A 14,650-nucleotide genomic window follows, 5' to 3' on the forward strand; every position below is an offset into this window, starting at 1 on the left:
TCAACGCTATCATCCCTTACATGTGTTTTATTTAACTGAATACATCATAATAAGCTAAAACGCATGCGCAGGTCACTTTACTTCCTGAACAAGTGCGCACCCGAGTCTGTGTTGCTGTCATATTCACGCGAACCGCGGCACCCAAACTCAGACCTCCTCCTCCAGGTAGTCTCGGGTTAGGTACCCCAGTGTGCCCTCGGGTCATGCGAACCGTGCCCCGTTCCGAACTACCCAGCTAACACAGTTACGTTGTGAAGACGTAACCGGACCGGACCATATTCGTCGTAGCGACGTACCACATAACGTTCCAGCAACGTAACTTTGTGATTCCCATAATTGTCGTGGCGACGTTATAGTGGTACGTTGCAGGAACGTGACGAGGACGTCTCAATGACCAAACTGGCATGTTGCGAGGACGTAACATCAAAGGACCATATTAGTTGTAGCGACGTACCACATAACGTTCCAGCAACGTAACTTTGTGATTCCCATAATCGTCGTGGCGACGTTATAGGAGTACGTCGCTGGAACGTGGCTGGTACTTCCTAACGACCAAAATAATACGTCCACATTTATGTTTAATATACTTCTCACCTTTAGTCCTGGGAATTAAGATGTGCTTGATCCATAACCTCGAAATCCACATACAACTGATAAACTCAAACATTTCATCATCTGCAGTAAAACCTTATTCTAATTATAGGGAATTGTGTACTATCGTTTTCAGTTAATACATTTAGGGATCAATACGTAATGGAAACCAATACAAACCCCTATTAAATTCTAAATAGAAAATGGCCCAACACCCACACTGTATTAATTTATTAATCAGCATTTATTCAGTGTTACTTTGTACAATTACTAAGCCAATACATTTTTAACATTAATGTTACGAGTAAACAGTTATGAGTACAGAAATGAAACATCAATTAATTAATCAAAAAACATAATCAATGAATAATGTAACCAACTATTAAAACGCATTCTTTTTATTGAAAAAAGTGTCTTATCATTAGGGATGGGTGTAGTTAAATAATAATTTTACCACTGATACTTAGCAATACTCTTATTGATACTACTCTTCATATACTCTTTATAATTTGGCGGAAAAACAAAGACCTTAAAAAAATGAAAAGATTCAGCAGTTTCTTTATTATTAATTTTATTTGCAGAAATAGGTTAAATTATTTCCTGAGTGTCATGTGAGGCTACAAATGTCTGGTGGTGATGTGCTTCATTGCTTCACTACCAGTAGCTAAACCTGAACAATGTGACAATTACCAAAGATCTACAGTCCTTGAGCTTCTCTGAAGCTAACAAATAAAAAAAAACATATTGTTCGTAAAGAGTAAAGATATGTAAAAAATTAAAATAAAAAATATATAGATTTCTAACATCTCTCCTGTATTATTTCACCTACCAAAATATACATCAATAGTTTTTTGTTCAAGAAAATGAGCATGATGACTTTCTCAGAGAGAATCTGAGATCTCTCATTCCTGACTGTGTCCCAGCTGTGGTAAACGCTCCTTCAGACAGTGTTGAGGAGGCAGAGGGAGATGATGGAGCGCCGTGGGAGAAGAGGAAGAGTGTCTTTCTTACCCCACCAGCGGAGGCGGGTCTTCTGAGGCACGGATAGGAGGAGGGTCGCGCTCTATATATTCACTAGAAGCTGATAAATTAATTGTACCATGCTATTGTAGTCAGGTTTATAGCTTTTTGTTAGTAAGGTATAAGAAAATTGTCTAACTTACGCGTTCCTCCTCCTCTTCCTTGTCCCGAGCTGCACTGTCACCTCATCGTCCTTCTAGGCAGCTAAAACAGAGAAGCACTTTATTAAATGTTGCTAATCTACAACTTTTAATGCTTTTGAAAGTCATTTATGCTCACCAAGGCTACATCTATTTGATCGAAAATACAGTGAAAACTGTAATATTGTGAAATTTTATTACAATTTAAGCAACTGTTTTCTATGTGAATATATGTTAAAATGTAATTTATTCCTGTGATCAAAGCTACATTTTCAGCATCATTAACTTACTTCAGTCTTCAATGTCATATGATCCTTCAGAAATCATTATAATATTATGATTTGATGCTCAAAAAACATTTTATATTACATTCTAACATTTCTAATACTATCCAGTCATTCTAGATCAGTGGCTCCGTGTAAGTGACGTCATCGATAAACAGCAAATACTAATATTGGATAAATTATCAGTTGGTTAAATTAATTAGCCAATTTCCACTCACCCATTCAACTGCCAGCAAATCCTTTACAAAACAAACAAAAAAAATCTCACCTACACATAAAGTTGTGATTAAAAGCCTAAACTATAACCAAGAGCTTAGGTTAGCCTAACAGAGCTAGCTAAGAGCTCTTCTGAAAACGGTCCCCACTAACACAGAACGTTTAGGGAACGTTAGGGAACGTTAGTTTACGGTTCTCTAAAGGTTAGTTTGAACCAAACCAAAAACGAACGTTTAGGGAACGTTCCCTCAGGGTTATAACGTTCCCTAAACGTTAAGGGAACCAACCAACTAAAACGTTCTCCTGTGGTTGCACTGTACCTCCACACAACGTTCCCGTTTGGTTGTTTTTGGTTGTTTTTGGTAATGTTTATTTAAACAAGCTCCATTTAAGTTTTTGACGTAGCATATAAAAGGTTTGCAGTCAGTTGATTTAATTCACTCAAAAATGATTGGTCTTATGAAATCCAAGTAAAATAAGCAGATTATCAAAAGAATATACTGATCAATTTAGCAAACAATACTTTTGTGCCTGATTTCGTTTTTTTAACTGTATTGGTTGAAAATACTTAAAACAAGAATCTATCAATCGAACGATTTTCACAAATAAGAAAATTCACTTCCAACAAAGTAGCTAAGTTCAGTGTACAAATTCAACCGTTACACCCCCACGCCAGTAGGGGCAAGCCTCTGTTTTCAGGTGACCGATTGAAATCCTGTCCTGTGTCCTGACTTCCGTGTTCTGCGATTTACACCAAAGTCCTTCTGGATACACAACTTGCCTGGGAATCCGTCTTCTTTCAGTGGTTTCGTGTAAATGGACGCTCAAGATAAATTGTTTGAGCACAGGTATGGAGCCCTTAACGTTATAGTGCTAGTTCATTTTCGTCTCTTTAGAAATACACACGTTGCACCCACTGTTTGTGATTTTCACGTAGGATAATAATAGTTTGGTAAAATATTTTTAAAATACTTTTCTGCTATCACTGTTAGAATACATTCATGTTTAATTTATTCCTGTACCGTTGGCATTTTACACTCACTTATTTGCATGTATGCAAAGCAAGGCCTCTGATTAGGTGGCAATGGCGTCAATGCGTCTCTATTCAGTCATTTTCAGACATTCCAATGCCGTGTTAAATGTGTCTGATCGCTCCTCTATCAGCTTTAGAAACTGGTCAGACAATAACAGCTATAGTCTACATAATCCTATTACTGAAATTGACAATCTAAAACAGTGAAATTAAAAAAGCCATTTCACTACATGCTAATCTTGAGCAATATAATTTTCTCCTTCTTTCCACCTTTTCTCACACCAAACAACGACGTAATCAGAAAGCGCATTTTGGGAAATGTGTGGATCCGACCGTTCGCATTTCTGTGTTTCTATGAGCATCATTGTGGTAAGTGTATGTTTTTACGTATGTTTGCCTGAACCATGTTTGTACAACTAAACGTAGCACAATTTGTGTGTATATATTATAAAATAATCTGTATAGTGGATGTAATGTCCGTCCGTAATGCTCGAACGATGCAGTAAGTTATCGGTCTGCTTACTCGAGCACATACGGATGTGTAATGTCACACACTGTAGCATTATACTTTTACGTTTAAACAGTGCATTAAAAAAACAAACTCCTTATCTAATGTTTAAGAAAGAAATAACATATTCGTGGTCGGAGATAGCAACACTCCATTTTAGTTTAAAATTACCCTCTAAAATGCTGATTGGCCAGGTTTGCTGACGACAAGGCATGTGACGCAACACGGACGTTCCTGATTGGCTGGAGGAAATGGATAGAACTCAGTAGACCGTTCAGGAAGTCTTGGAAAAACAACCAACAACGACCAACAACAGCAACCATCGAGCTTCACATTCTCAAAAAGTAAGTGAAATACGTTACAGTTTCATGGTTGTAATGCAAGGGTTTGGGGTTTAACTTTAAGCCGTCTTTCTCGTGGGGCTTTGTTATATTGCGGTACTGCGTATGTTCATATGACTGTTCTGGGTCCTGTAGCCATGGTATTATCTTATGATACAGCCGAGGGATGTATGTAATGTTATGTATGCTGTAAAGCCTGTTACATGGGTGTAACGTTAACGTAATTAACGGTAGCGTTTCCCAAAACTGCCGGGGCTATTGGTTCAAGGTATAATGGAGCTAGGTAGCGAACGTTAACTTAATATCTTATATGTCCCTAAGAGCCGATGTGGGTTTAACGTTAGGGTTTAACACTTATCTTACGATACATCCGAGGGTTGTATGCTGTAAAGCCTATAACGGATATATTGTAACTTAATGTATTATGTATTGTATGTTGTATTAAGAGAAGCTCTGTTCACGAAACTGCAGGCTAACCTGACTTTACTAGCTAGTAGAGCGACAAAGATTGCATCTCCTTGGTTGTCTAAATATATCCATCGTCTATTTAAATAAGCATGTAAACGACCAGGAACAACATTAGTGAATATTTTAGACCAACATTTTCTTGACAGTCCTGCATGATTTTTAGGACATATGCAAACAACTTTATCCCCATATCTGTCTACAGCACAACCATGAACCATGACAGGGTACATAATGTACATGCATATCTCTCTATATGGTTCATACTGAATATTCTTATATTTCTGTTTTTCTAATATTACTGGTCACTGAATATTCTTTTTTCATTGTGTGTATTTGCTGTATACACTTGAAATTAATCTTAATGCAATCTATGTTGTGCTCTATGCCATGCCAATAATGCTGCTGTCTCTTAACAGATGAAGAACTTCACGATTGTTGAGTTTTCAGACAGTGCTATGGAGGTTGTGCCATCTTCATGGGTGGACAGATCTACAGGGGTATGGAGTTGTTGTGTAGATTTCTTTTTCTTCATAATTTCTTTTACCATTCTAAATGTTCTCCTCACCACACTGTAAGAAATTATCTGAAATAAAGTACATTTTTCCAAAAGGCCATCCTCTGCTACTGGACTGCACATAATATGAAGGCCCAAGTCAGCGCCTGCCATTTGCCCAACAAAAGCTGGGCCAAAAATGCAGTCAAGAAAATCTGGCTGTGTACAGGTGACTTATTGGTGCTATACTATATATAAATAAATATGTTTTCTCTGTATGGAAATACTGCTTTGTTCGGCTACTGTCTCACAAAAACTTTGTTCTCTTAATGTAGATTCCTATGACAAAGCCATGAAAAAAATGTCGGCGACTGATGGACACTTCCAGCATTGAGACGGAAGACGATGCGAGTGTCCACAAAAGGCAGTGTAAACGCCCAAGGAGGTTCATGACGGATTCTTCAAGTGATGGTAAAACCTTAAGTACAGACATTATTTACACAATTAAAATTTTCTTTTAGCAATCTGTACAAATTTTTTGGTCTTTTATTTCAGATGAATCTGTTCCACAAATGAGAAAGAGTGTGAGAATGGAGTGTGTGTCTGGAAGCCCTGTCCGTAAGTTAACATTTAAGAAACCTGAGTCATATTTCCTACCATGGAACTACTGACATTCAACCTAGTGCATATCATGTGACTATTCTGATGTGTTTGTCTCTTCCTGCCTGTTTTCAGGTCCGCAGCTGCCTCCACCACCTGCATGTAAGTTTTTTTTTTCTTCTTTTTTTTTCTTCCTCCTCCATTTGCAAGAAACCTACCATAAATGAAGTGACCAATATTCATATCTACTTTCTTTTTAGATGAGTCAACACCACACAGAAAACCAGCCGGTCGCCCAGAATTGGATGGGTCTATTATGACGCAAGCTGAGGGTACAGTGGCTTTGCATTTTCCATTTCCAATTAAATACTATTTCATGACAAGGAACTTGAGAGTAACTTGACTTTTTTGTTGTTGTAAACAGCAGAACTCATCACACAGAGGGAGGTGAGACATCACACAGAGGGAGGTGGCTCAGCCATGGAGACGGAAATGAGAGGTAAGAAGACTCACTTAAAGGAACGCACCGACTTTTTGGGACTTTAGCTTATTCACAGTATCCCCCAGAGTTAGATAAGTCCATACATACCCTCTTCATCTCTGTGCGTGCCGTAACTCTGTCTGACGCACCCACCACTAGCCTAGCTTAGCACAAATACTGGAAGTAAATAGTTCCAGCTAGCATACTGCTCCCTATAAGTGACAAATAATGGCAACATTTTCCTATTTACATGTTGTGATTTGTATAGTCACAGCGTGTACAAATAACAAGGTCACATGTGAGACAGCCATCTTCTAATCATATACATACTCTGAACTATATTCTCAGAAGGCCGAAGCACTGCTACTTCTGCGGAGTGATTTACTCCAACTCTGAGCGAACTCTCTGCTCCTCACCACGGGGCTTCTCAGGGGCTACAAGCAAATCACTCCCCAGAAGTAGCAGTGCTTCGCCTTCTGAGAATATAGAATATAGACTTATCTAACTCTGGGGGATACGGTGAATAAGCTAAAGTCCCAAAAAGTCGGCGTGTTCCTTAAGTTGTTCACATATTCAAGTAATGTATAACAACTAAAACTAACATAATTAATTTTTCCATAGCCATGTGGACATCCATTACCCGTATGGCACAGCGAATGGAAAAGATGGAGCAGAGGCTGGATGAGGTGCTCATGCTCTTAAGGAGCTCCCAGTCCCAGTCACCTCCCTCTGCTCCTGTCGATGATATGTTGCTGTCGCCCTGCTCGACAGTCACAGAGCTGGAGGAGTTTGACAGGAGTCTCGGTCAACAGGAGAGGAGGGGAAAAAATGGTAATTAGGTTGCCATAGTCCTGCCCTAAGATTAACACTATATAATTGCATAACTTCAAATATCATTATAACTGAACTGACGGCTCTTACAAAATGAGATTGTACAAGCTCTCCACTTTGTTCTACATGTATAATTTGTATTTCTATGTTTTACAGCAACTTTTCCTGACAACTCTTGGAGGTTCGACCAGAGGTACTGCCATCCGTCGCATGCTACGGCGAGTGGCAACTATTGACGTCCATCAAACAGTTTAGTCTGCGGGGCAGAAAGGCAAAGAAGGCCTTCCAGGACCTGACAATCTGCAGGGTTATAACAGGCAGGTGTTATTTTATTGTTCACATCAGTAATATGCTTAGCTTGGAGGTTTTAATTTGACTTGTAACTTTACTTCATTTTGACTTTACTCTAGCGGCCTTCCAGAAAAACTTCCCGGCGGTGACTGCAGCAGAGACGGAGGACTTGATTGGGCAAGTGCTGAAGTTTGCCCCACACAGACGGTAAATTAGAATACTTCTATGTGATGTTCATAATTATCAAAGGAATGGGAAAACTATCAATATTTGTCATAATAAAAAAAACAGGGTTGTTAGTAAGGCAATTTGTCTTGTCAACGTGTTCATTCTCAGTATGACATATCAAACTTTTGTTTATTTTTTAGGCCAGCTGAGAAGGACTGAGAAGGGCTGATCGGTCAAGACAATGGAGCTCTTTTTTTATTTATTTTTTATTAAACAATTGTATTTTTGCCACTTTGGCCATTCACTTTATTGTCCCTTTTCAATGTGAAATTTGTCTTGGACTCAAAGCTGCATTTATACACAACATATATACATACACACAACAACAAATGCACAACAACAAATGCACATTACATTATCATTCCAATATGCATCTTGCACACTACATTTGCACTCTTCATCACACTCTTTGTACTTAAATTTCTGTTTTATTTGTATAGTTGTAAAACTGATTCTATTCTTGTATTTTTTTTTAGGCCTTTTATATTTTTGGTATTTTGTAATTTTATATTGTCTATATTAAAGTTTTAAATCCCATCAAGTTTGCCTGTTCATTCATTCCTGCTAACATATAAATTAATTTCTGCTTGTATAATAATTAATTCCTGCTTATGCACAGACAGTTTAAAGTAATAATAAAATTGGTACCATTGTTAGATTTTTAAAGGTTAGTGGAATGTAAAAAATAACCTTAGGGGAACGTTCTAGGAACGTTACCTAAAGGTGGCAATGTTAGGGGAACGTTCTAGGAACGTTACCTAAAGGTTGCAACGTTAGGGGAACGTTCTAGGAACGTTCCCTAAAGGTTACAACGTTAGGGGAACGTTCTAGGAACATTCCCTAAAGGTTGCAACGTTAGGGGAACGTTCTAGGAACGTTCCCTAAAGGTTGCAATGTAACCAAAAACGAACGTTCCCGGAACGTTAAGAAAACTTTCCATGGGAACCAAAACCTAACCTTAAGGGAACGTTCCGCAACCAAAAACGAACGTTCCCGCAACCAAAAACGAACGTTCCCAGAACGTTCTGGGAACCATAAATTGTTACCTGGGGTTGAAATGCTAACGGACTTTTTCGAAGACACTAAACTATTTCTATGAAGTAAATATTCAACAGATGTGTGTCAATAACACGTAAGAAAAATGTCAAGAACAGTTGTGTGTATTATTTGTGTGATTTTAGACTTAACTCACCTGAAAGTAGTGAAAACAACAGCGATAGATGGAGTTTTGCTTTTTGTCAGTTGCAGTGGTCCGCGCCGTATCCATGGCAACCACTCCAGTGTTTGAGGTTTGAAAGCGACTCGCAATGTTCAACCAATCATAGTCAGCCAAGCAGCATTTACATAAATAAACATCTAGAATTAATACATTAGGCTACATTAATAAAAATCTCATGAATTTAAAACTCATTTTGAAGCTCGACCCGCTCATATGTGCAAAATGCCGCCACTCCACGTGAAGAGTCATTTTTATAATTTATTGTTTTTTTAATAATTAAAAATACATATAATATATTTTAATATATAACGTTTCAGAAACATTATGGGAACTTCCTCAAAATACGTCTTATCCCGAGGAGAACGTTAGAGATGTGGTCCACTGGTTCACTGATAACTTAATAAAATCTGAATATTAAATGTAGATTAAAAAATATATAAAAAAATATAAAACTAAAAAGTAAATGTCCCATATAGGACGTGCCCACGACGTTTCTGGAACGTTAGCCAAGATTATAAAAAATGGAACTTTATCACGACGTCCTCACAACGTTCTCTATGGAATAAACTAGCGACGTCTTTTGAGGACGTGCCCACAACGTTTCTGGAACGTTAGCCAAGATCATAAAAAATGGAACTTTACCACGACGTCCTCACAACGTTCTATATGGGATAAACTAGCGACGTCTTTTGAGGACGTGCCCACGACGTTTCTGGAACGTTAGCCAAGATTATAAAAAATTGAACTTTACCACGACGTCCTCACAACGTTCTATATGGGATAAACTAGCGACGTCTTTTGAGGACGTGCCCACGACGTTTCTGGAACGTTAGCCAAGATCATAAAAAATGGAACTTTACCACGACGTCCTCACAACGTTCTATATGGGATAAACTAGCGACGTCTTTTGAGGACGTGCCCACGACGTTTCTGGAACGTTAGCCAAGATTATAAAAAATGGAACTTTACCACGACGTCCTCACAACGTTCTATATGGGATAAACTAGCGACGTCTTTTGAGGACGTGCCCACAACGTTTCTGGAACGTTAGCCAAGATTATAAAAAATTGAACTTTACCACGACGTCCTCACAACGTTGTCATAAAGTAATGTCACGCTGACCAAATGACGACTAACTGACGACGTCGTCACAACGTACTGTGTTAGCTGGGTAAACTGCCAGTGTGAAAGCACCCTAAATGTTGCTTTATTGGTTCAATTTACTTGAATAATCTAATGATACATATGAAAATACAAATACACAAAGCTGTTTGAATGTTGACTTAACCCTCTGGGGTCTAAGGTGTTTTTGGGGTCCTTGAGATGTTTTGACATGCCCTGATTTGTTTTTTTTTTCAGTTGCTTATAAACATATTAATGGCAAAGGTGTAATTACACTCTATTTAGCACGAACATGGCTATCATAATATGTGAGCAACATGTATGTACATGTTTGCATTTTTGAGAGAATATTATTTATGCGTGGTTATTCAAAAAACTCAAACTTAAATTTTCTGATATAAGACCACATACGACCAACTTCACATATTCCCATAATACTTTTGACTAATGGATGTTGTCGGCTAAAGTGTTTACTTCAAAATGATCTGAAAATCATCCAAAATGATCCGAAAATCAGATTGATTTAAATTTTGTAAGACACTTTTGTTTGGAAAGGCAATATGCAGGTGGGCGTGAATGATCCAACAAGGTCATGAATAATGTCCTCATTCACACCTGAGGACACAAAGACCTGCTAATGCTGCATACTAATGAGCATTTCATAGGTGTCACTGAGCCACAAGATAGAAAATGCAAAGACAACACACACACACACAAATATATATATATATACATACACACACATATACACACACACACACACACACACACATACATACATACCTACAGAGTTGGTTCTGAGTTGGAAACATCTTGAAAAAAGTGTATTTTTCCACAAACTGTGTATGCTTGCAAATTGTATAATATCCAAGGTAAACATTTCTAGTAATTGTGCAGTTAATTCTCATTCGTATTTTCAGAAAGTTTTGGATGTAGGCTATCCTCTCCCCAAATTTGTCACTAATAAAACACAACAATAATTTAAAGAGAAGGCTTATATTGATCTTTTAAGATTTTGTTTGCACCTTGTAAATTAGGTTTTGATGTGGCAGTAAAAACTTTATAATCTATCCAAAACGAAATGTTGTCTTTCATATTTTGTCTGTAACATATGTCTTTTATAGGCTAATATATATTAGCCTAGGGCATAAATGTTAATTTGCAGTTTAATATGTTGCTTATACAAAGACATTTTATTTCAAAGTATTCAGTCGATTTTTACTCATCTCAGTTGGAAATATAGATAGTTTGCTAAAAGCAATATTCATTCACACACAGACACGCGCGAGCTGTAGTAGCTAAACAACAACATGCGCGTTCATTCATTCAAACACAGAAACGCGATTCAAATTTAAACAGTCTTTTGCGGTTTACAGACACCATTTCACATCGCGATTAGAACAAAGCACTTACTGATGATCTGCAGGATCCGTTGTTAGGCTACTCCAGCACGTTTGAGGTAAAATTTCCAGGATTATCACGATATTATTATTCCTCACAGCGAGTGTAGTACCAGCTGTTGTGGGCGTTGACTGGTTTGCATGTGTTGCTCCAGATAATCTGTGTTTGAATAGCGCACGCTCTCCATGGGCGTGTCACATTAGCAGAGTAATGAGGTGCCAGAACGATAATGAGAACGGCTGATCTCTCGCTCTTTATATATAGATTACATAAACAGAGAATATTTGTTTTAGTTTTGAATTAGATAATTTAAAACTACACACTTAAATGATTATAGAGATATATATCTCATGTCTGAGTGAATAGTATTCGCTGAGTTTTGTTTGAGTTTAGAGACGTGCTTCAGAAAAAAAGTTCACGGAGACGGAGAGGCAGAAAGCACTCCCTGTATATTTTCTTTATTTTACAAAAGCACAATGTTTTATTTCGATTATAAGTGGACACATAAAAAAGTAGACATTTAACAGCTTATTTTTTCATATTTCTTAAGTCTGTATGACCAAAACTCGGAGTATTTTAGGTCTATTTTGCTGCTATGTAAAAAAAAAACGAGGGTTACCTTACCAAGATTCGATTTTAACATGGTGAACATATTTTGACAGGTTTTTAACCCTGTTTTGTTTTTACACAATTGAAACATTGTGTACATTAAACATTTAAAAAAAAAAAACTCCAGGACAAACGTTACTGTAACTAGTAATTGGCAGCTGTCACAGTTGCTGCAACAAGATCTCCATAGGTTAGTTAGCAACAATTTGTTAATAATGTGATGGTGGACTGTAAGGAACTACATTCGTTAAGCATTCACGTACAAATGTAAAGTACTCAAATACTTTTTTCCCCTCACAGGACAGCAATACTAAAAAGTACTTTAAATTTAACAACCTTCAACATATTCAGAAGTAAAATGCAACATAGGCTACAGTTGGTCAACCAGAATGCCTATTACCGCCGCGCAGGGCCGCATTAATAGACTCACTGGGCCCCGGGGCTATGAGTTACTGCAGGGCCCCCCACCACTTACACCAACTGGTCACCAACTACAGAGAGAGAGAGAAAAAAACTAATTTTTCTAAAACACTGCTGAAGTTATATAATCTAGAATCATTCAGAATAACAGTTGCAAATTCCTTTACAATATACAATTAAGAAAATATCTTAAAATCTTTTTTCCTGCTTTTGCAGAAAGAGAAGTCCTTGATAATGTCACTGAAGTCAAGGAATCGGAGAATGTCATTTTCCAGGGACATAAAAGTAAGATGGTTTTGTCTCTGTTGCAACATGGATGAACGAAGACCGTTTTTGACCAAAGACAAAGCGTTCCAAAAGAACGCTCTCCAATGGCGTTAGTCACAGGCAAAGTCAAGAAAATACGAAGAGCTATATAGGGAACACAGACTGCAGTTTAATTTTTGGTATAGTCCTTGAATTGAGCAATTTCATCAGGGAAATTGTCTTGCAAATCTGTGTGGTATTTCTTCTGAAGACACATAGCATTAGAATGTAGTTCTTCAAATGTGATTATATGTATGTTGCTCAGAAATCCAAAACTTTGCTCAAGATCTTTGTATGATTTGTAGCGTATTGATACCTATTTCACAATAAAAGTGAGCTGGTCTGAATGTGAAATGTCTGGGGTGGAGTCAATGATTTTTCGAAAAATATTTGGCCATCCTGATTTTATCCAGGATTAGAGAGCAGCTTGTCACCCATCAAATCAATTAACTCCTCACACACAGTAGATGAAAGATATGAAGGAGTCCCCTTGCCTGCATTGCCAAATCGTGCAATATGCACTCTAAGAAATAGATCAAATTGACTGATTAGTTCAAGGCAACCCAAGTTTCCATTCTGGGGTGATCCAAATTGTTGGTTGTCTCCTCTGAAAGCAAGTCCTCGCTTAGATATAAATTTAATAACAGCAACTACTCTTTGAAGAACCTGAGTACTGGCTCTCTGTTTTGTACTGCTGTTTCAATTTATTGTCAATTTTAACCTGCTCTGCAGTTCTTGAAATCCTCTCAAGCATGCATTTGCGATGCGACTCAGATCCCTCATGCTTGACAATCCGTTCATTTGCATGCTTCCAATCGTTAACGCCACCACCACTTCCAAATTTTGAATGGGTGTTCTTGTCATTTACATCAAACAGCCGGCACACAAAACAATACACGGCTCCCTTAGATGGGGAATAGAGCAGCCAATCTCGTCGGACATTTTCACCATTCACTAGTCTGCAATTAAAAATACTTTTGATTTTTATATTGTTGTTCTGATGCAGATAAATCAACAGTCATATTTTGACAAAACTGTGGTCCTCTATCAGCCCAGTACTCCCGAACCTCGTCGTTGATCTCTCCCCAAGTTCCAGGATCAGTGCTTGTGTACGCTGGGATATCAACGGCGTGCAGGGTAGGAGAGGAAGCCGATGAAACACATTTTTACACATAAGCTGTTAGATTAACACTAACCTGTCAACATGGCTTGCTAATAGCGAATATAGGGGTGGGCGATCGAGTTACAAGAAAGTAAAGGATCACAACAATAGAAGCGGATCCGATCGGCATACTAACAAGTGGTTTGACCGCCTGGACACTTTGTTGGTACACAGCCCGGCATTTTCAGGAGCAGCGGTGACAAAAGACTCTGCAATTGCGTTGTTGGAATCCATTCAGGAATCTGAGGACCAGTCGGTTGACGGTAAATATCACATGTACATGATGTTGTCTTAAACTCATTGCAGTGATAAAACAAACTAACTTTTTTCAACGTGTTTTTACAGATGAAATTAATAGCTCCAATGATGTGCAGGCAACGGAGACCAGCATGTTTTCCCCTGCAATCACCAGTAGCCCTCGTTCCATGTATCCCGCCGAAATGCACACACACGCCGAGATATTAAACAATGTGGTCTGTTGACAAAAAATATTTTTCAAAACTGACCTAATTGTAATCCTAATGGTTTTGGGTCATTGTGTTTTTTTATTTTTATTATTGCAAACCTAAATGGCCCATGATAAAAAATATGGAGCATGATGGCCCAACACAAGTTTCAAAGTTAAGATTTTGTAGTTAAAACACTTAAGTATTTTATGGTTTTATTGTTTTCAGGGTGGGCTTTTGTTAGGGCTGGGCGATAAAACTATAACGATAATTAACGCGATATAATTTTTCTCGATAAAACGATATCAGGAGTTCGATAATGTTTTTGCGCTAAAAGCGGAACGAAATTCATTTGAGCCGCGCGCCACACGGACCGTTTATCCGCTCAGCTCAAAGTCCAAACGCAGCGCAGTGCGAGCTCACTAGAGCAGATGCGTTTA

At 38.0% G+C, this 14,650-nt stretch overlaps 1 protein-coding gene across 3 annotated transcripts; it reads left to right on the forward strand.

Moving 5' to 3' along the window:
* Positions 1–2,400: 2,400 nt before the first annotated feature.
* Positions 2,401–8,059, forward strand: LOC307003428 (uncharacterized protein). 3 transcript variants are annotated; one of them, XM_079621793.1, is made up of 14 exons: positions 2,401–3,099; positions 3,586–3,653; positions 3,987–4,136; positions 5,018–5,098; positions 5,212–5,323; positions 5,430–5,565; positions 5,650–5,712; positions 5,830–5,856; positions 5,955–6,026; positions 6,122–6,193; positions 6,797–7,006; positions 7,163–7,323; positions 7,417–7,504; positions 7,666–8,059. In XM_079621793.1, exons 6-12 carry the CDS (start codon positions 5,469–5,471, stop codon positions 7,240–7,242), a joined length of 621 nt encoding a protein of 206 aa, XP_079477919.1. In that variant the 5' UTR covers positions 2,401–3,099; positions 3,586–3,653; positions 3,987–4,136; positions 5,018–5,098; positions 5,212–5,323; positions 5,430–5,468; the 3' UTR covers positions 7,243–7,323; positions 7,417–7,504; positions 7,666–8,059. The 3 variants fall into 3 exon arrangements, with proteins under 3 accessions (XP_079477919.1, XP_079477917.1, XP_079477918.1); XM_079621791.1 differs by having other exon boundaries at positions 6,119–6,193; positions 7,666–8,052; XM_079621792.1 differs by lacking the exon at positions 3,987–4,136 and having other exon boundaries at positions 6,119–6,193; positions 7,666–8,052.
* The last annotated feature ends 6,591 nt before the right edge of the window (positions 8,060–14,650 follow it).

The sequence above is a fragment of the Phoxinus phoxinus genome (assembly GCF_949152265.1).
Source record: "Phoxinus phoxinus genome assembly, chromosome: 8".
NCBI lineage: Eukaryota > Metazoa > Chordata > Actinopteri > Cypriniformes > Leuciscidae > Phoxinus > Phoxinus phoxinus.

Coding starts and splice junctions, on each gene's coding strand:
- LOC307003428 (XM_079621791.1), top strand. CDS start 5,469: ATGGACACTTCCAGCATTGAGACGGAAGACGATGCGAGTGTCCACAAA. Junction 5,713..5,829: donor TGTGTCTGGAAGCCCTGTCC/GTAAGTTAACAT, acceptor GCCTGTTTTCAG/GTCCGCAGCTGCCTCCACCA. Junction 5,857..5,954: donor GCTGCCTCCACCACCTGCAT/GTAAGTTTTTTT, acceptor CTTTCTTTTTAG/ATGAGTCAACACCACACAGA.